General features: G+C 40.1%; 1 protein-coding gene across 1 annotated transcript in view; it reads left to right on the forward strand.

Annotated features, from left to right (window-relative positions):
• The window catches only part of LOC118006559 (complement component C7), a 57,589-nt gene that overhangs the window by 17,877 nt on the left and 19,780 nt on the right, over positions 1–19,932 (forward strand). The window contains exons 7-14 of the mRNA XM_034999270.1: positions 312–482; positions 2,578–2,821; positions 5,200–5,310; positions 8,710–8,876; positions 11,227–11,455; positions 13,519–13,690; positions 15,471–15,558; positions 17,961–18,093. Coding sequence (XP_034855161.1) covers positions 312–482; positions 2,578–2,821; positions 5,200–5,310; positions 8,710–8,876; positions 11,227–11,455; positions 13,519–13,690; positions 15,471–15,558; positions 17,961–18,093 — 1,315 coding nt within the window. The remainder of the gene's footprint in view (positions 1–311; positions 483–2,577; positions 2,822–5,199; positions 5,311–8,709; positions 8,877–11,226; positions 11,456–13,518; positions 13,691–15,470; positions 15,559–17,960; positions 18,094–19,932) is intronic.

Consider the following 19,932-nt stretch of genomic DNA (forward strand, 5'->3'; position numbering starts at 1 on the left):
GTTGACATTAAAAGAAAGTGGGAGATGTTTGTACACAGATGTGTTCTGTGAATTACTTGGAATTGCCATTATTGACACCATGTCTCCTTCTTAACTAAGAGTGGTTGTAGAATGGACTCTATTCCTTATACTCATATGGGCCCGGTTGTAATGAGAGCCACAGTCATTTTGTGTCAATGAAGAGCTTTGTCTTTTTGGAGAAGACTGTTTGAAGAAAGTATCCACGTTAAAGGATCCATGGCAAAAGATTTTTGGTTATATCCAAGGCCTTAATTTGGTTACAGCAAAAAAATTTTTCATTTTCTTTATAGGTGAAAATAAATAATGATTTTAATTATGAATTTTACAACAGTAGCTGGTCTTATGTAAAGCTTACCTCGGCAGAACATACATCATCTAGTAGGAAAAGCTCCTTTTTCAGATCTTCATCATCTTCTTCATCTACTCATACTTCACATACCAGTGAAATCCACAAGAAAAAGGTTAGTATGAAATATTAGTTGACTTTTCCATATTTTACTGCTTAAATATTTCTAACATTAACAAAAGTGTATTTACCAAACAGATCAGCTTTCTTTTTTAAATTAGGGTAATAATATCCTCTTCAAAGGGACAATGTAATATATTTCTTTAAAAGGTAAGATTGTGTCTTGTTAGTTCTCTTGGATAATATATTTATTTATACTTTTTCTTTTCTTTTTTTTTCTTCTTTTTTTTTAAGTAAGCTCCATACCCAATGTGGAGCTCGAACTCAGGACGCTGAGATTAAGAGTTATGTGCTCCACTGACTGAGCCAGCCAGGCGCCTCTATACTTTTTCTTTAAGATTTTATTTATTTATTTGACAGACAGAGAGAGAGAGAGAGAGAGCTGTAGGCAGAGGGAGAGGGAGAAGCAGGCTCCCCGCCAAGCAGGGAGCCCGATGGGGCACTCGATCCCAGGACCCTGGGATCATGACCTGAGCCGAAGGCAGACGCTTAACGACTGAGCCACCCAGGCGCCCCCTTATTTGAAAATCTTAAAAAAACATTACTTTCAGATCTACTAGTTAAAATTTTCTTAAATTTCTAATTCATGATTACTATACATGGTTATATAAATGTTATATACAGTTTAAAAAATCCAATTAGTATGTGCTTCCTAAACACTAACACTTAGAAGGTGCATAAAACTAAAAGATTTTGGAACACTTTATTACTTTTGAAATACCCAAATTTTTGTCTGAGGAAGTTAAAAGCCTTATTTTTAGATACTTTGTTGTTTTGAGATACTAAAACTTTTACCTTGGGCAAGCTGAACAGTTGTGAGAGATTGCACTGGCTGATGCACACCCTGCTGAAGAAGTTTTCATGCTGACCATCATTCTAAATCTGCATATTTCATCTCATTCTTGAAGTCAGTAACTTGATTAATAAATCACAGGAAGTATAAAGGAATAGTGGTTTTGCTTGTTTCATGACTAAGAAGCTGACTGTGGAGATAGGAGTTATATAAACATTTATTATTTTTATACTACATTGTTCACAGAAGTGAGGATTTGGTATAAGGTAGATCTGTCTTGGACATCATTACAAGGTGCTTAGGAAGTGTTCAAAGACCTCATTGTATCCACTACTGGGTACTTACCCAAAGAATACAAACACTAATCCAAAAAGAGAGATGCCCCTATGTTTATGGCAGCATTATTTACAATAGCCGAATTATGGAAGCAGCCCAAGCGTCTATGGATAGACAAATGGATACAGAAGATGTGGCATATTTATACAATGGAATATTACTCAGCCAGAAAGAAGAATGAAATGTTGCCATTTGCAACAACATGGATAGATCCAGAGAGTATGATGTTAAATGAAATAAATCAGAGAAAGACAAATGCCATATGATTTCACTCATATGTAGGATTAAGAAAATGAATGAACAACAACAAAAAAGAGACAAACCAAAAAGCAGACTCTTAATTATAGAGAACAAACTGGTGATTACCAGGGGGGAGCTGGGTGGAGGGATGGGTGAAATAGGAGATGGGGATGAAAAAGTGCATTTGTTGTGATGAGGACTGGGTGATGTATGGAATTGTTGGTTCACTATATAGTACACCTGCAACTAATACAGCACTCTAGGTTCATGACCTTAAAATAGAAAAACGCCTCATTATGAAGTGAGGGACCCCAGTATGGAATATAATTTATATGGTCACCTTACCTATAAGTCATTGTGTACACCCTAGGGTCATACTATTTTACATACTTATTTGTGAAATTGTTTAGCAGTTAACGGAGCTGATTCTCTTTTTTTCTAGTTGGGAAGGGCATAACTCCTTGGTTTTGAGATTTTAAATGTCATATATGCAAGAAATTACCATGTTATCACTCAGATATTATTCCTGTTTGGGATTCCAAAAATCCCATAGACTGCGTCAAGTGAGTGGACCCAGAAAAGACCTCATCAAGCATCAAAAATAGAAATTCATATAGTCTGGTTGGGGGTGGCAGCTGATGGAGACACTGGGCAGCAAACTAATTCCACTGCCTTTTTATCACCAACCTAAAACTCTTTTTATGCTCTCTTCTTTCCATAGAGTCATCATTTGTTGGTTGTCCAGAACACCGTGGAAGTGGCTCAGTTTGTCAATAACAATCCGGAATTTTTACAACTTGCGGAGCCATTCTGGAAGGAACTCTCCTTCCTTCCCTCTCTGTATGACTACAGTGCCTACCGAAGATTAATCGACCAGTATGGGACACATTATCTGCAGTCTGGGTCCCTAGGAGGAGAGTACAAAGTTCTATTTTATGTGGACTCAGAAAAAATCAAAAACAATGGTAAAGTATTAAAAAATTATTAAATACAAGCATTGTAGGAATTTTAATGGGGGAAATAACATGTAGTTAGCTTAAACTTTCAGAGCTTTAAAATGTGACAAATAGAGATTAAATTACAAAGGAATCCAAAATGGCAAGAATCCATTATATTCTACTCAAAATTTTTAGGCTCTAAGAAAAGCCAGCCTACTCTTTTGGATAGTACCCTGAAACGTGAGATAGTCATCATCATTGGCTATCCTCAGAGGGTGTTGATTGGGTTTTTGGAATACTTTTTAACCTTATCCATTTCTCAGCTTAAGTAATATTCTTCAAGGAAAAGCTAATGAGGAATTATATTTCAGAAATCAAAATGTTTTAAAGAAGTATTTTGTTTACCTCTGTTATTACCACTCACATTCCTTTAAGAAAATCTGCTCTGGATATCACAAGTTTGCTTACTACATAATTCTTGTAACAATAGCTTAAATTTATCAGAGGCCTTTCTTTCTTTCTTTCTTTTTTTTTTTTTTTAAGATTTTATTTATTTATTTGAGAGAGAGAGAATGAGAGAGAGCACATGAGAGGGGTTAGGGTCAGAGGGAGAAGCAGACTCCCCGCCGAGCAGGGAGCCCGATGCGGGACTCGATCCCGGGACTCCAGGATCATGACCTGAGCCGAAGGCAATAGCTTAACCGACTGAGCCACCCAGGCGCCCTATCAGAGGCCTTTCTTACAACAGGCAAGTTACATATGTTAGCAATGATCCTCACTGCTACCCAGTGAGGGGGCCACTACAATTCCTGTCTTACAGACTGAGAAACGGCGACTCAGTGCTATGATAAGATTCATCCTAGGGCATATAGATTGTAAGGAGGTCTAACTGGCTCCAAAGTCAGCTGAGCTTTTTCCTTATGCTATGTTGTTGCTAGAATTGCCTGATTTTTGTTAGAACCAGTGCACACCACTGAGTTTATGATTTTTTTGACCTCATAGAGGAGAGTCCTCGCCAGCTGTCCCAGTGCGGGAGGGGAGAGGGTGATGTCTCAGTGTCCATTCCTTCTCTCCAAAGACCTTTTGGCTCTGGTTTACTAATATTCTAAGTCAAACCTTCTCCTTCCCAACTTTGTTAAGTTGATATTCACAAATCCTTCTCCATCCAAATCACCTCTTTAGGGTCTTTCTCTTCAGTCAAGCCTCTTTACAACCGTGGAGGAGAGTAAGACTTATTACATGAGATTCAGGGGAGATCTTGTAACCTTCCTTCCCTTGTGGCTGAACTACAATATTTTTCTATGTTTCTATTGCCTTATTTTTTTTTCCATTGAGCTTAATTTTTACCAATTAAGATTTAGCCAGAATTTGAACTTTTCTAACTTCCCTGGTTAGAAATGAATGTACAAACACAGGTTTTTTGTTTGTTTGTTTTGTTTTTGTTTTTTGTAGCAACAACAAAGGCAATGTTTCTTTGGAAAATTAGTCCAGCAATGGCTTAACCTAAATTCAGTTTCACTGTTCCCCCCACTTTTTTCCTTAGTATTTAAAGAAATGGAGAGAACTTTTTTAAAGCTTTCCAAGTTGGTCAAAGTATTTTTTTTGAGTAAAAATTTTACTCTTGAGCAGTTTCTGTTCTTCCTAAAAGTTCTAATGGAAATATAATTAAAACTGCTGAGTTATAATAATATATGCCCCCAACTGTTCTTTAAGAAATATTGAGATTATTATAGTAGAGTTAGCAAAATTATATGAGAAAAATATATTTTCACACTTTATTATTTTCTATCCTTCTTAAAAAATGCATTGGCAAAACTCTATTTGATAATGGATAGAAATTGTTACATTCTAAGGTTATGAGTCATGAGAGGGAAATGTTGGAAACCAGAGATGGTAAAGATATTAAAATAGAGAGATTAAAGCAGTAGACCTCGGGTTTTAGGAATTAATTACTGTAGAACCAGAACCCAGTTTGGGGTTTCCAGCAGGTGGATGGGGACGATTACATGCCTACTTTTATTGATTTGCTGTATGCTTGAGCAGCTGACTGTGGATGGGCCAAAGATATCACTCTTTGGGGTGTTCAGTTTCTGTTCCTTCCGCTGTTTCATGTAGAAATCATCCCAGTCTTCTCCCCTTTCTGGTCAAAGCTAATAGGAGCCAAAATTTGCATTTGAAAGTAAGTTTCAGACACATGATGCTTCATTCCTAGATATATACATGTATGATTATTTTGTTTAATAACAAATATCAAATATTCCTTTTTCTGACCCTTGACCCTTCTAGAGCTCTTGAGCTCAATAGTAGGACATAACCTCTTATCTCCATTCTCACACCTGGCTGCATCTCAAAAGGAGTTTTTTAACAAATGCAAAAATTAAGCACCTTTACAACTTTTCCCTCAGGTCTTGGTTCAGCAGATCTGAAGAGATGTGCTTCCTCAAGTTTCAAATTTTTCTTTACATCATCAAAGGGCAAATGCCAAAAGCTGGAAGAGGCCTTAAAATCAGATTCAGGTAAATAAGAAAGGGGCAATTTGCTTTACAAACTTAATCTCCATCCCTCTCTCTTGTGGCTAATTCCTGGCCTCCAAGGGCCTTTGAGATTTTAACAGGTGTTCTATTTTATGTTTTTTATGTATTTGGTTATGTTTGCCTCTGATCTCTCTTTCATATGTCATGGCAGTGAGACATCATGCAGAGTGGGAAGTTCACTGGTTATCTCTGTGCACTGTAAATGTGTCCTCAGTGTATCCTACCTTTGTCCCCTATGATGACTGCTGGCAATCAAGCTTAGAAAAAGGACACCAGCAGGAGAAGATTCAGTTCCACTCTGACATGGATGCTCAGTGCACTTTTTGGTGCATGCTGCTGCTGGTGCTGGTGCTGGTGGGAGAGGGAGTGGGGAAGGTGGTGTGCTATTCTTTGAGTGATTGAAAAAGGAACTGGAAAAATAAACTGATTTAGATTGTATCTAGATGCCATGTTCAGGAATTGGGATTTCATTCTGATGACAAGGGGTGCCGTTAAAGGATTTAATACAGGGAGTGACTAAATGAAAGATTACAAAGAACATTGTAGAGAAAGAAGAGGGACTGAGAAAGGATAAACTGATAGGATAAGAACCAGGAAAGAAGTGCCTGGCTGGCTCGGTTGGTAGAACATGCGACTCTTGATTTCAGGGTCATTGAGTTTGAGCCCCACGTTGGGCATAGACCCCACTTAACCAAAAAAGAAGAAAAAAATTAAGAAAAACAGGAAAAAAAATGAACCTGAAAAGATCAGTGATATTAAAAGTAAAGGAGAAGGAGAGATAAACAGAGAAATTCTAGAGAGAAGCTAAATAAGAGAAGGACTGGAGACTGACTCTTCATTGAATTTGGTGATTTCAACTTACTGGCCTTACAATGAAGAGATTCTTAGTGTGGTAGCAATGGACTGAGTGGTACTAGAGCTTAAGTTCTCCCAGGGTGGTGGCAGAAATTGGGGCAAAGGTGAAGACTGACTCAGGTGTCAGAGTTCTTACCGAGGAAGTGGGGATTCTTGGGATGCTGGCAGATGACTGCAGGAAGGAGGGAGACAGAGGAGTGAAACCAGGTTTATTTACTCATTCACCTCCTTCATTCATCAACTGTTTCTGGGGCCTGGGTGGAATTTGTTCTAGGCGTTGGGGTACAAGCGGTGGCATGCCCAAGAGAATGCCTGTCTTCATGGAGCTGACATGACAAAGGAGGAGGACAGGTTTTTGAAAGAAAGGGAAATATAGTGATCTGGAAATAGAAATGAGAGTGGGAGCTTTGGGAAGCTCAGTAACATGAGCAACTGGAAGCTGCTCACTGATTTTATTTTATTTTGTGTTTAGCAAACACATAGTGTTTACTATGTGCCCAGCACACTTTTAAGTGATTTACAAAAATTAGCCAACATATTCTTCCTATCTAAGAGTTAGGTATTATTCATATTCCCATTATACAGACAGGGACACTGAGTCACGGAAAGGTTGCCCAAGATCGCAGTTGGTAAGTGTCAGACATGAGATTCAAGGGCATGACATTTGGCTTCACAGTCGGGGCTCCTCATTGTCGCACCAGGCTGATTGTCTAGGGGAAGACAGATTGCCAGCTGGAGCAGGGAGCTCACTGAGGTGTGGACGCAGAGGCTACAGGCTTAAAAATAAAATTAAAACTGATTTCTTAGAATCTGTAATTCGTAAAAAGGTCTGCCAGTGAAGCCCGTGATTTCTCCAACTTTAGTATACACCGAGATAATCTGAGGAAGCTTGTTAAAATGCTGATTCCAGGGCTTTCCTCCCAGCTGTTCTCTCATACATCTTGGAGCCCAGAAATGTGTAGTCATTCCAGGTGGTTTGGAGTCAGGTCCTGCAGGGACTGGATGTTGTGACACGCTGCCTTCAAAGGGAGACTGTTTGCATATTAAAAACAGAGCTAATGATGAAGATGAGGAAATACTTGGTAATTTATTAAAAACATCAGGCTTTAATAATTTCTGATAAATGTACAGTTTTTGAATTTGAAAAATTTTATGAAAATTTTATGAAATTGCAAAATTTAGTTAAAAGAAGTGAACTGAAAATCACCCCAAATCCGGTCTGCAAGAGAGGAATTTCCAATCATGACCAGTGTAAAAATCAACCACAAATGGAGACAAAAAGATTCCTGAAATTATAGGGCACATAAATGTGGAAAAGAATTCAATTAATATTCACTGCTTAGAACACTCTTCATGTGTTAATGTATGCCTGTTAATTAATAGCTTTTTTGCTTATTGTTAGTATTCCAGATGCAATGAACTCCCCCCATTTTATTATGAAAAATTTCAAACAAACAGAAAGAACATAGTAATAAATACCCATAAACCCACCTCCTCTATGTAACGATTATTATGACATTTTCCTGTATATAATGGACATATAATATTTATAATGTGGATTATTCAACAATATATAAATATTATATATTTAAAATATTTATAATTGTACTTGAACCATTTGGAAGTAAATTTCATGATGCTTCATCCCAAAATTTATGCATATATTTTCTAAGAAGGAATACAGCCTCCTATATAACGTAATGCTCTTATTATACCAAGAACATTAAGAATATGAACAATAATTCCCTAAAATCATCTACTTTCAGGTAATGATTATGATTTTCTTTTTTTTAAGATTTTATTTTTTAAAAGATTTTATTTATTTATTTGAGAGAGAGAGAGAACGAGCATGTGTGTTCCTGTGCATGCACAAGCAGGGGGAGGGGCGGAGGGCAAGGGAGCCAGAGAATCCCGAGCTTAATGCGGGGCTTGATCCCACAACGCTGAGATCATGACCTCAGCCAGAGCCAAGAGTTGGATGCTCCACCGACTGAGCCAGCCAAGCGTCCCTTCTCTTTTCTTTTAATAGACATTTTTTTTAAAGAGTAGTTTTAGGTTTACAGCACAATTGAGCAAAAAGGACAGGGTTTCCATATACTCCTGTCAGAAACTGAGGCCTCCCCACGATCAGCATTCCCCACCATAGTGGAATGTTTGTTCCAATTGATGAACCTGCATTGACACATCATGATCACCCACAGTCCACAGTTACGTTCAAGTTCAGCCTTGGTGTTGTACATTCTGTGGGTTTGGACGGATGTCTAATGCTCTGTATCCACCATATAGGATCATACAGTGCATTTTCACTGCTCTAAAAATCCTCCGTGCTCCACCTATTTATTTCTCTCACCCACCACTGCTGACAATCACTGATCTTTTTACTGTCGCTATAGTTCTTCCTTTTCCCGAACGTCATAAAGTTGGATGGGTTGTGTTTTAGTGCTTGATAGACTTTTCACTTTCATGTTCTCCTTTTCGTTTCGTTTGTGCATCCTGACTTACTTGATTTGATTTCTCCTTGTGTAGGAACTCAGCTCAACGTGCTGCGAGGGGACCCGTTTGTCAGGGGGGGAGGTTCAGGCTTCGTGTCTGGTCTCAGTTTCCTGGAGCTGGACAATCCTGCTGGAAACAAACAGCGATATTCCTCCTGGGCAGAATCTGTGACTGGTCTTCCCCAAGTCATAAAACAAAAGGTATGTCCTGCTCTGTTGAAAGCAGCACAAAGCAGGCATGTTTCTTCGCACTGGGAAAATGAGATTAAATCAAGGTGGTTAAACAGAGACAGCTGTGATTAGCATTTTCTGTATCACAATTATGTTTTGTATAGTGAAATGAATGCATACATAATAATAAACAGAAGCTTCATTATCTTCTATGTCCATAATTCAATTGTAAAGGTTAAATGTCTTGTAAATACCAAGAGAAATTAATAACGAAATTTGCATATTAAGCTTTTGACCAAAATTTGATTATGTTTTCCTTGGTCTCTTATTCAGAGAATTATAGATTCTTGCAAGAGGAAAGCATTTAGGCTTGTCTAGTGTCCCATCAGATTACCTTTCTTCCTCTGGCCATGGCATGTAGGCTCTTGGAGACGTGTACATTAAGATAGAACAAATTTGTCTGGCCGAATTTTAGGATGTTTTATTGACACAGTTCTTTTATAATGCAACATATGTGCTTCTAAAAATCCGAGAACTAGGCAGAATTGCACAGTAAAGACCACCTGACTTATGGGGAAAATGGGGTTAAGGACACCAAACTCAAAAACTTATCTGTGATAACTCATTTAAAAAAAAAAGACAGACATCAGTAAAAACAATAGCATGGGTTTCTATGTGTTAAATTGTTAAGAAATGCAGCTACTACATTAAGGTGGCACAATTCCTAGAAAAAGACTTGAAGCTTGCTGGGTGATGGGAGGGTTGGAGCTTCTGAATGATTGTGAAGCGTTAGAAGGAGAGCTACCAGAGGACAGACAGCTGTAGCCCCAGATGTGGATGGGTGAAGGTTAGTACAGGCAGTGACCCTGATGATGTCTGAAGTGTGTGTTTGTATGTGTGCGTTTTGTGCAATCCTATCTTGGGTTGTGTCCACTTTTCTGATTTCACCTGGTTTTTCTTGTGGATGAAATTGTACATAAGAACACGCAAAATTTGCGATACGATCATAGTGTTCCCTAATACATCTGTCTCAATGCAACAAACTCACATTTTCAAAACAAATGCTGTAGCAGAACTGATTCTCTGATCTGTTCACTGTCATGGGAATCAAGCAATGTCCCAGGTGAAACTTGGATACATTTTACAACCCCCCAAATCACAATAGCTCCTTGAGTACCCTCCTAACACCACATGCACCCACTTGCCTCGGAATAAGGGTGAAGGGAGGAGGGTAGTTTTCCCAGCAGGTCTTATCCTGAAGTGCCACCATCGATATTCACAATGACCTATTTTCAATACCAGAGCCCCATAACAAATCTTGAAAAATTCGAAATTGTTGATTAGGGAGAAACAGACATTCCTTCTCATTCTCACCTCTGCTCTTCTCCACATCGGACTGTAACTATCATAGGTAGCTGTGCTAACTCACTATCAGTGTATGTCCACGCGAGGCCATGCAGTCTGTTCTTTCATGATGCGGTGTAAGAGAGCTCGGGCCGAGATGGAGGGAGATGTGGCTGAGTTTTTGAGTTATCCTCATCCTTGCAGTGATGTGCTGCCACCAACTCAGACCTTCACAAGAGCCAGTGGTGCCTATGTCTTCCCAATTCCACGGTCATTGGCATTCCAGTGGCAACCTGAGATTGGCCATGGGGAGAGTTCTTATACTGCAGAAACTGGCAAATGCTACAAATCAGAGCATTTTTGCTCTTAGGAGAGCAGATTGTTAAAGCTTAGCCAGCACATCTAGGGTCTCCAAGTTGCTTTTCACTAGACGTATTCAACACAGAACAATAATGCCTATCTGTTTTATTTTTATTATTTATATTTTATTTTTGGGGGGGCAGCAAAACAAGGTTTATTGAGCGAGAGTAAAGCTTATTGAATGATAGAATGCAAAGCTCCCAAAGAGGGAGGGGACCCGAGAGGGTTGCCCTATCTATCTGTTTTAAACTTCTTCAGGGAAAAATAGTCACGGTCTCCATTAAGAGACATGTTAAGTCTCTTAGAGTCAGGGTATTTAATTGTAAATTTATTTGCACTTGCTTCTTCACTGTAATTTAAATGTATTTCCTTTTCTTCTGTCCTCTGCAAGGGTGGAAATGTACTGCCTTCAAAATAATCTTTCAATAACTAGAAAATGGATGTCCTGTTGGTTTTGAAAAATTTTATGCAAAATACTTCTTACTTATTTATTCCTATTTTTCCTTTTGCCTTGCAAAGAAAGTGAATTGCTTTCTTTTTGTTTGAACAAGAAACAATTGGAATTAACATGAGTGGCTTTTCATTTTATTTTAATGGGGATTGATCCTAAATGCCAGAAGAAAAGTGTTCTTGCCTAAAACCCTGATTATTGACCATGATGTCTTTATCTGTATAGCTGACACCTTTGTATGAGCTGGTAAAAGAAGTACCCTGTGCCTCCGTGAAAAGACTATACCTGAGGCAAGCGCTTGAGGAATATCTGGATGAATTTGACCCCTGCCATTGCCGACCTTGTCAAAATGGTGGCATTGCCACCGTTGAGGGGACCCAATGTCAGTGCCACTGCAAACCATATACATTTGGTGTGGCTTGTGAGCAAGGAGTCCTCGTAGGGAATGATGCAGGTCAGTGTGCTGAATTTTTGCTGGTTATGCTGGACACCATGAAAAGGGAATCACTCTTTCCGTCTGGCCCTTGACATTGTGCTTCTTTGTGTATGGGCACTTTAATTTAGTGTCTCCCTTCCTATTTCACTTCTGGGTTCAAGCTACTGGGTCAAGGCCCTCTGTTGTCTCTGTTTTCCTGTCTTTTTTTTTTTTTTAAGATTTATTTATTTATTTGAGAGAGTGTGCACGCAAGGAGGGGGAGGGGCGGGAGAAGAAGAGAGACAAAATCTCAAGTCAGACTCCCTGCTGAGCATGGAGCCTGAGGGATGCAGGGCTCGATCTTACGACCATGTGATCATGACCTGAGCCGAAATTAAGAGTTGGACACTCAACTGACTGAGCCACCCAGGAACCCCTCTGTTTTCCTGTCTTAATTAACAGACCCACCATGCCCTCCATTGGAATGGATTAATGCTTAATACACCTCTGTCCTTCCATAGTCATCTCATTAAAGTTTTGTCATAACATAGGTCTGTGGAGCTGGTGTATGCATAGCTTAACCTTTCTGATGGTAAGCTCTTTGAAATATCTCTTTTTATTTTATATTATGTTCCATCAATCAATTATTCACAAATACTTTTGAACATCTGCTGAATGTGCCCAACTGAATGCTTGGTACTTTAAGTACCTTAGTACAGAACTATGTGAGGTTGACTTTATGAGTAGACAACGTACGAGACAATTTTGTATTTATTTATGTCTCTCTCCTCTAGGAAGCTCATTTCTTAAGGTCAGAACGATGATTGCTTTTTTTATCCCAGAGCCCACAGGGCTTGATTCATAGAAGTCACTTAATAAATGTTTGATGAATGAATGACTACATGACTAAACTATGGTTGCTTATAGACAAGCATCAAGAAGGCATCCTTGCCTCCCATTCTCTTCCCAAGTGGCCTGTCTGGTCAATTGAAATTCCACCACTTTGATTTCATTTCTTTGGCTTGGATGTCCTGTTATTTGAGAAAATGGAAGCTCCCCCTGCTGGTAAGGGTTGGGGTAACAATCATAATATATCAAGCTATTATTACGCCCTGTTAATATGCTCAGGGGACTACTTTATTAGCTCAATTTCTAATTATGGAAGAAAGCATAAGGAAGCTCACGGGAAAATATTACAAAATTAGTTTAGTTTTGGCATGTGTGATACTGAGGAGTGGGTCACACAGTAGAAATAGCTAAGGAGCGGTGAACATATCTGTCTATCATCAGGAAGTAATGCTTCGGCGGCATGGTTTCTGAGATCAGTTTCTAACTAGGAAAGCCAAGTTCTTAGACTATAGTGCAAGTTCTCTCTTGCCTCCCCCAAGGAATATGATGGGGGGAAATTGTAAAAGCACTGTTAGTGGTGAATTGGCCCTGAGTTGGAAGGTGGCCAGCCTGGGCTGAGCAAGTGCCTCTGGACTGAGGGATGTGGACAGGAGGCAGATGCATTTCTCCTGCTTAGGCACTTCCTCATTTAATAGTGCCAGCTCTGGGGTCAGGTGTAGGGAATACTCAGTAGATTATGTTCTCATGCTCCATCACTGCTTTTATAATAGAAAGGTTCACAATAGGAACTGCTGTAACGAGAGGAGCCTGGACTCCGCGGTAAGGCCATGTTGCTGTCTGGACGTGGCTCTTGGCAGCCATTAGGGCACTGGGCATGACGTTCAACCACCTTGTCTTAGATTCCACACCTATCAACTGAGAATGGTCACAGACCTCCTGCCCATCTCGATTCATTCTGGAGAGAATTAAATGAACGGTAGAATGTCTGTAAAAGTGCTCTGAAACAGTTGCAAAATAATAAACAAATTTAAGATATTATTGCAAGAAGCTCGTTAATGCAGCCTTAATCTGGACAAACCTAGTCGGGATGCAGAGACATTCTGGTCATTGTAGAAGAACTCCTGAACCGAGTGAAGGGAGTGGGTGCCCAGACCGTCCCCTCCCCCAGGAACCACCTGAGCGGGAAGCTCAGCACTAAGCTCTGAAATCTTCCTCTCCGAGGCTTTCTGAACCAGCTCTCTCTTATCTTACAGGAGGAGTGGATGGGGGCTGGAGTTGCTGGTCCTCTTGGGGCCCCTGTGTTCAAGGGAAGAAAACAAGGAGACGAGAATGCAATAACCCACTGCCCAGTGAGGGTGGGCGATCCTGTATTGGAGAACCATCGGAAAGCAGCCCATGCGAGCATGAGGAGCTGGAGCATTTGCGGTAATAGCGGCCGGACCTCCTGGCAATTGCATAGAACGCAGTGCCCTTGGCAGTAAGCTTGAGGCCATCTGGCCGAGGAGATCTGAGCAGCTTTGGCATCAAGCAGATCCGCCACCTACTTGCTGGGTGACCTTGGGCAAGTTACTTGCCACACCTCTAAAATTAGTATAATCATAGAAGGTAAAACAATGGTAGGGTGTTGTCAGAATTAAATGAGATTCAGCACAGAAAGTGATCAGCACCGTGCCTGGCACATAGTAAGCATTCATTAATAGTTGTATTACTTTTCAGATATACCAATCCTATTCATTCATTCATTCATTCATTCAGGAGTAAGCATAAAGCCAGATGCTGGAGATGGCTAATATCAAGACTGATTAGCCCAGCTGTCTGACACCAACTTCTCATTTGCCAGGACCTTGCAAAAGCTATCTCAAAATGCTTAGTTGATGGATTATACCCATCGGTCAGAATTCTTCAGGCCACACCTTACTGTTTTACACTGTCTTTACTAACCTCTTTTGATCAGGAATTGGCAAAACATTCTAGTAAGATAATTGGAAGGTCATGTGAGTTGAAGAAAGCTATAAGATAGTTAGGTATCTGGTAGAAGCATAGGGAGGTGGGATGCCTTTTTCCTAGGTATTTGGTGCTTCATAATCCAACAATAATGAATATCTCATGACCAGGAGGCTGGTGAGCATATGGCATTATGGTAGGAGGAAAAGATGAGGGTCTCCATTGGAGAAGCCCTCTGCCAGAGTTGCCATATTTCCCCTGCCTCTAGACAGAAAGCTGGAGGGAAAGGAGCATCCTAAGGAAGGCATTGAAGGAATTCTCGCTCTTCTTGGTGCTTAGAGGGGAAATCTCCTCCTGTTCCACACAAAGAGGAAAATTACAACCAAGACTTCACACTTGTGAGTTTCCTCAGAATATGGCAAGCGTATAAGGAACTCAGCTGAGGAGGAGGCAACACTCAGAGGCCATTTGTCATGTTTTCCCTCAGATTTCAAATCTCTGGAGTGGGGGTAATACTGGTGGCATGCTAGTTTTGGGGGAACTACTGAAAACTATTGTTTAATGTTGGATATCACTGTGACTATTATCAGGAGCTTCGTCTAGAGATGGCCTTGTGGGAGGTAGAAAGAGCATGACTTTAGGAGCCTAACTGACTACAATGTGAATGCAGCCTTGATATTTATTACTTTATAACCTTGGACAAGTCATTCAAACTTCCTGAGCCACTGTTTTTTTCACATACCTCTTAGGGCTACGGTGAATGTGAGTAGAGATAATGCACATTTGTAGAGCGGCCGCCAAGGTACCTAGCATATAATAAACGCTCAATCAAAGCTCGTTACTATTTTTGTGTTACTTCTCTTGCAGGATCGGTGTTACTGCCTTATTTTTAATACAGAGTTAATTCTGTGTTAAAGGCATTTCAGAAGCAGACAGCAGGAGAAAAAGTAGGTCTGAGACAGGTGACCTCTAGAAATCACATAAAGTAGGTGTGTTGTCCAGTGACTTCTATTTTCTTCTCTTTCTTTTTGTTCTTCATACTACTGACTTACTAGCTATTTTTTGGAAGCTTGCGTTTATATTTGAGTCTTCTAGTACAGGATATGATCAGATAGCGATTCTGAGAATGGCAGTCACATCCACGTATTTATGTGGATGGAGTCCCTTCAGATGTAAATGAAAAACTCACTGTGCTGTAAAATATTTATTCTTCTGTGGAAATCCATCACATTAATTATGTTTTGTTTCCTTTTCCTTTCAGATTGCTTGAACCACATTGTTTTCCTTTGTCTTTGGCTCCAAAAGAATTCTGTCCATCACCTCCTGCCTTGAAAGATGGATTTGTTCAAGTTGGTTATGGAAGATATATTATTTTCCTTTACATATATACCCTTTGCTCCAAGTTCTCTCTCTCTACTGATGTCATAATCTATTTCCTTCTTCCATGACGAAACAGAGCTAAAAATAGTTTATATGTGCATTTCAGTTTAGTGGTTTGTGACTTTTCTTCTTTGGCCCAAGGTGATTAGAATTCTGCAGAAGGCAGTAGATCTTCTGTGGTCAGGTAAATTAGTACTGCTGCCCAGTGAAATTAGAAATGTAATCATGCCAGAGGGCTGCTGAACATTTCCATTTTGAACACTAAAATAGGAATCCATAAGCAAGTTCTTCAACAAAGAGAACTTTATTCTTGCCACTGAAAAATGTCTTTAAAAATTTTTTTCATAAATATGAGGTTTGGGATGAAATACTGGGTTTATTCCAGAAGCCAGTAAGACATTTTGCCAGTGTTGGTGAGATACGGGTCATTATACTTTGAGCAATTTTCTCGTTCAGGAAGGAACACAGGTCATCTGCCACTTGTCGTTCTAGGGCATTTTTTTGGCTTTGGGGCCATATTAATTCATGTTCTTCTCACTGCTTGTTATGATGAGGCTTTGGCCCCAAGCAGTGAAGTGTCTTTCTGGCTCACATAAGAGATACTGTCCATCAGGACCCTCTCAGTGCTGCCAGTCTTTCTTTCTCCACAAGGATTTGCCTTTCAAATTCCAGGCCCTTAAACATACACTCACTGACATTTCACTGAAGTTTCCCCAAATGTAGGTAATGGAAATGGAGGAGGTGTGTGTGTGTGTGTGTGTGTGTGTGTGTGTGTGTAGAGAGAGAGAGAGAGAGAGAGAGACAGGGGAATGTATCCAGCCTCTCTAACACTCATATGTCCCAATACAGTTACCACAATCGATAAAATTCCTGAAGGAAACATAGGCTTGGAGAACAAGGCCAAGCAAACTTGTGTGGTTCAGCAAATCGTGAACTGTTGTCCCAAACTCCAGTGCATGTGTGTCCTGTAAGGAGCCAGGGGTTCTGAACACTGCCCCACAGATGGGCTGCATCACCCAGGGAACTTAACAATAGAGATTGCTGCTTGTCCCTTATCTTCCATTTTTTTTCTCATTCTGTATATTTAGGGTAGAGCCTGAGAGTTGTGTTTTTTTTTTTTTTTTAAGTTTTTACTTATTTATTTGAGAGAGAGAGTGAGAGGGCATGAGTTGAGGGGGGGGCGGCGCACAGGGACAGGGAGAATCAGACTCCCCACTGAGCAGGGAGCTTGATGTAATGGGGCTCCATCCCAGGACCCTGAGATCATGACATGAGGTGAAGTCAGTCACTTAACCAACTGAGCCACCCAGGTCCTCCCCCCGCCCAACTTTTAATTGCTACTAGTTGTTCTGATACAGAGTTAAGTTTGGGCACTGTTGAGTTCAACTTCCCCATATAGCAGTCCCCTTTGCAAGGCAAAGGGAGGCCTAGAGACTAGCACCATAACAAATCAAGTGTCCTTCCCCATTTTCTTCAAACCTCGGTATTAACTTGGGCCCTCTGTTTCCTACCAACTCCCATGATGGAGCCAGCCTGGGCTAGGACTGACAGTGAAGAGAAAAAGGCACCATGGGATTTTGTTCTAATACCTGGAGCAGAACAGGTCCAGCTTCCAACCCTCCCCTTGGGGTCATTCCTAAAAGATGAGGAAAGGAACTAAGAGAAACCCCAGAAGAGCATGATCACATCCTTAGGTCTTAGACTTCAAATTCTTCCTTGCTTCACTGTGAAAGCTCACCTCCTGGGATCACAGGCCAACACCATGTGCTTGAATCTGGCCCAGTCCCAGCAGCGCTTCCCAGACAGGGTAGGGGTTGGAGGGTGGAATGGGAGAAGATCAGCGTTCTGCTTCCTCTAAACGTCATCAGTGAGAAACTTAAACTTTCATGCACACGCTGATAGGATCTGAATATTTCTGTCTGTTCCTACTGGCTTTTATTAGGCAGTATTGCCAATGAAGAGTCCATAACATCTTAGTGTGAAGAATTGACTGACAAGTACCTTTCCAAAATCCAAAAACAAACTGTCTTTTCCTGAAACATGGGGGAAAACAGTGACGTGGGCAGTGTCCACTAAAGTAATTTTAATAAATGCTTACGACAGTGCTTGGTATCTTGGGGACAATCAATAAATTATAGTAGAGTAGCGTTAATGGCTTTGTTTCAATTAATGGTAGTACAAGTGTTGTTGATTAGGACCGTACAGGGAAAAATGTTTTTATAGATAATTTTCTAAATTAGTTATTTGAACTTAGTTTGCCTGATGATTCAAAGAAGGCATGATTGATAGGCCAAATATATCTAAAGAAACATTCTGTTAATGCACAATAGACATACTTTTTTCTCTCTGTCTCTCTTTCATTTCTGTATAGGATGAAGGTGTGATGTTTCCTGTTGGGAAAAACGTAGTATATACTTGCAATGAAGGATACTCTCTTATTGGAGACCCTGTAGCCAGATGCGGAGACGATTTACAGTGGCTTGTTGGGGAAATGCACTGTCAGAGTGAGTGGCCTTGGCTGTAGTGTATAACTTAAAATGAGAGAATCATGGGGAAGAGAATGAATCAAGATGAACCTCTGCTCACTGTGTGGCCCATGTCTTGACCTCCCTTTCCTGAGAGGCTCATATGATCCTGTCCAGGTTTCAGTTGTGTCTTGAAAAAGCCCTCAGCGCTCTCTAGCTGATAGTGCTCCTGTTAGGGGAGGCACATTTTACTGCAATTTTAAAGTTTCTGGTGCAAATTAGAATAGGTCAGGGAGCTCAGGTCTGGCGCAGACCTTCAGAACATCCTCTATAACTCAATTTCTAGGGATGTACCATCATCAGTGTACTTCTTCAAATGCTTTGGGTCCTATTCTGTTCAGATGTAGGCACCTGAGTACGTGCTTCTGCTAACCAAGCTAACGCTACTGTTGGCCTTCCATCTCACTCGTACTGCAGTGTAAGTTGGTTTGGTGGATGGATAGAGCTGTAGAGACATATTTTTCCTCTATCAGTTGGTCTATGCGATGTGAAAAAAGCCCTAGTGTACACATGTACATTTTTTTTCTCTTGGGTATGTATCTCCTAGTGAAATTTTGAATCATAGGGTGTATATACATTTAGACTTAGTAGATGCTACCAGTCTTCCAAATGGTTGTACCAACTTACATCCCTACCAGAACCTGGGAAGCCAAGATAGCTCTGTATCCTCACCAACACTTGACATCATCATTCTTTTAAAAATTTTAGCTGTCCTGGTGAGTGTGTAGCAATAACTTATTTTTTAATTTGTATTTTTTTCTGGTGACTATGATGTCATGCCTGTTTTCATGTTTATTGGCCATTTGCATATCCTCTTTGATGAAGTGACTGTTCAACTTTTGGCCCCTATTTTCTGTTTGTCTTCTTCTTTTTGATCTGTAGAACCTCTCCTCTTCCTCTTTGTCTTTGTCTCTGTCTGTCTCTCACTCCTAGAGTCCTTGAGCAGAAATTACTGAAATAGAATATAAACATTTCCTACCTCGGAGTGATAAAGCCAAAAGTTAGTTCTTCAAAATGTTTAATGAGATGCTTGTGCTTGAAGAGCTTTTTTCCTTTATTGTGAATCTACTGATAAGAAATGGTCCCAGTCTTTGTTCATCTTAAAATGTCTTTATTAAAAAAAAAAAAAGTCTTTATTTTATCTTTGTTTTTGAAGGATATTTTTACTGGGTAAGGAATTCTAGGTTAGCAGTTATTTTACTTAAGGCCTTTAAAGATTTTATTCCTTCCCTTTTGACTTCACTGTTTTCTAGTGAGACATTTACTCTGAATCTTGCTGTTTCTGGTTTGAAAATCTTATGTCCAGCTACTTTTGAGAATTTCCTTTTTTTCCCCAGTGCTTGGGTCTCAGAAGCACCTCCACTGTGATGTGCCTAGGTGTGACTTTCTTTGTCTTTACCGTGGTTGATATTCGAAGCACTTCTTGAATCTGGCTTTAGTGTCTTTTGTCAATTTTAGGAAATTCTTGACTATTGTGTCCTCATTGACTCTGTCCCATTCTTGCTCATTTCTCCTTGTGAGACACAAATGATGTATTTTTTAGACTGTATATATTACCTACATTCTTTTCTTTGTTTTACATCATTTTTCCCCACTCTTTGTTCCATTCTAAATGATTTTTTAGATTTTATTTTTTATTTATTTGAGAGATAGCGGGTGAGAAAGAGAGAGCACAAGCAGGGGGAGAGGCAGAGGCAGAGGGAGAAGCATGGGGCTCCATCCCAGGACCCTGGGATCATGACTTGAGCTGAAGGCAGACACTTAATGGACTGAGCCACCCAGTCGCCCTCTCTGTTTCATTCTAAATACTTCCTATTG

Source organism: Mirounga leonina, unplaced genomic scaffold (assembly GCF_011800145.1).
Source record: "Mirounga leonina isolate KUSES-001 unplaced genomic scaffold, KU_Mleo_1.0 Mir_97, whole genome shotgun sequence".
In the NCBI taxonomy this organism is placed as follows: Eukaryota; Metazoa; Chordata; class Mammalia; order Carnivora; family Phocidae; genus Mirounga; species Mirounga leonina.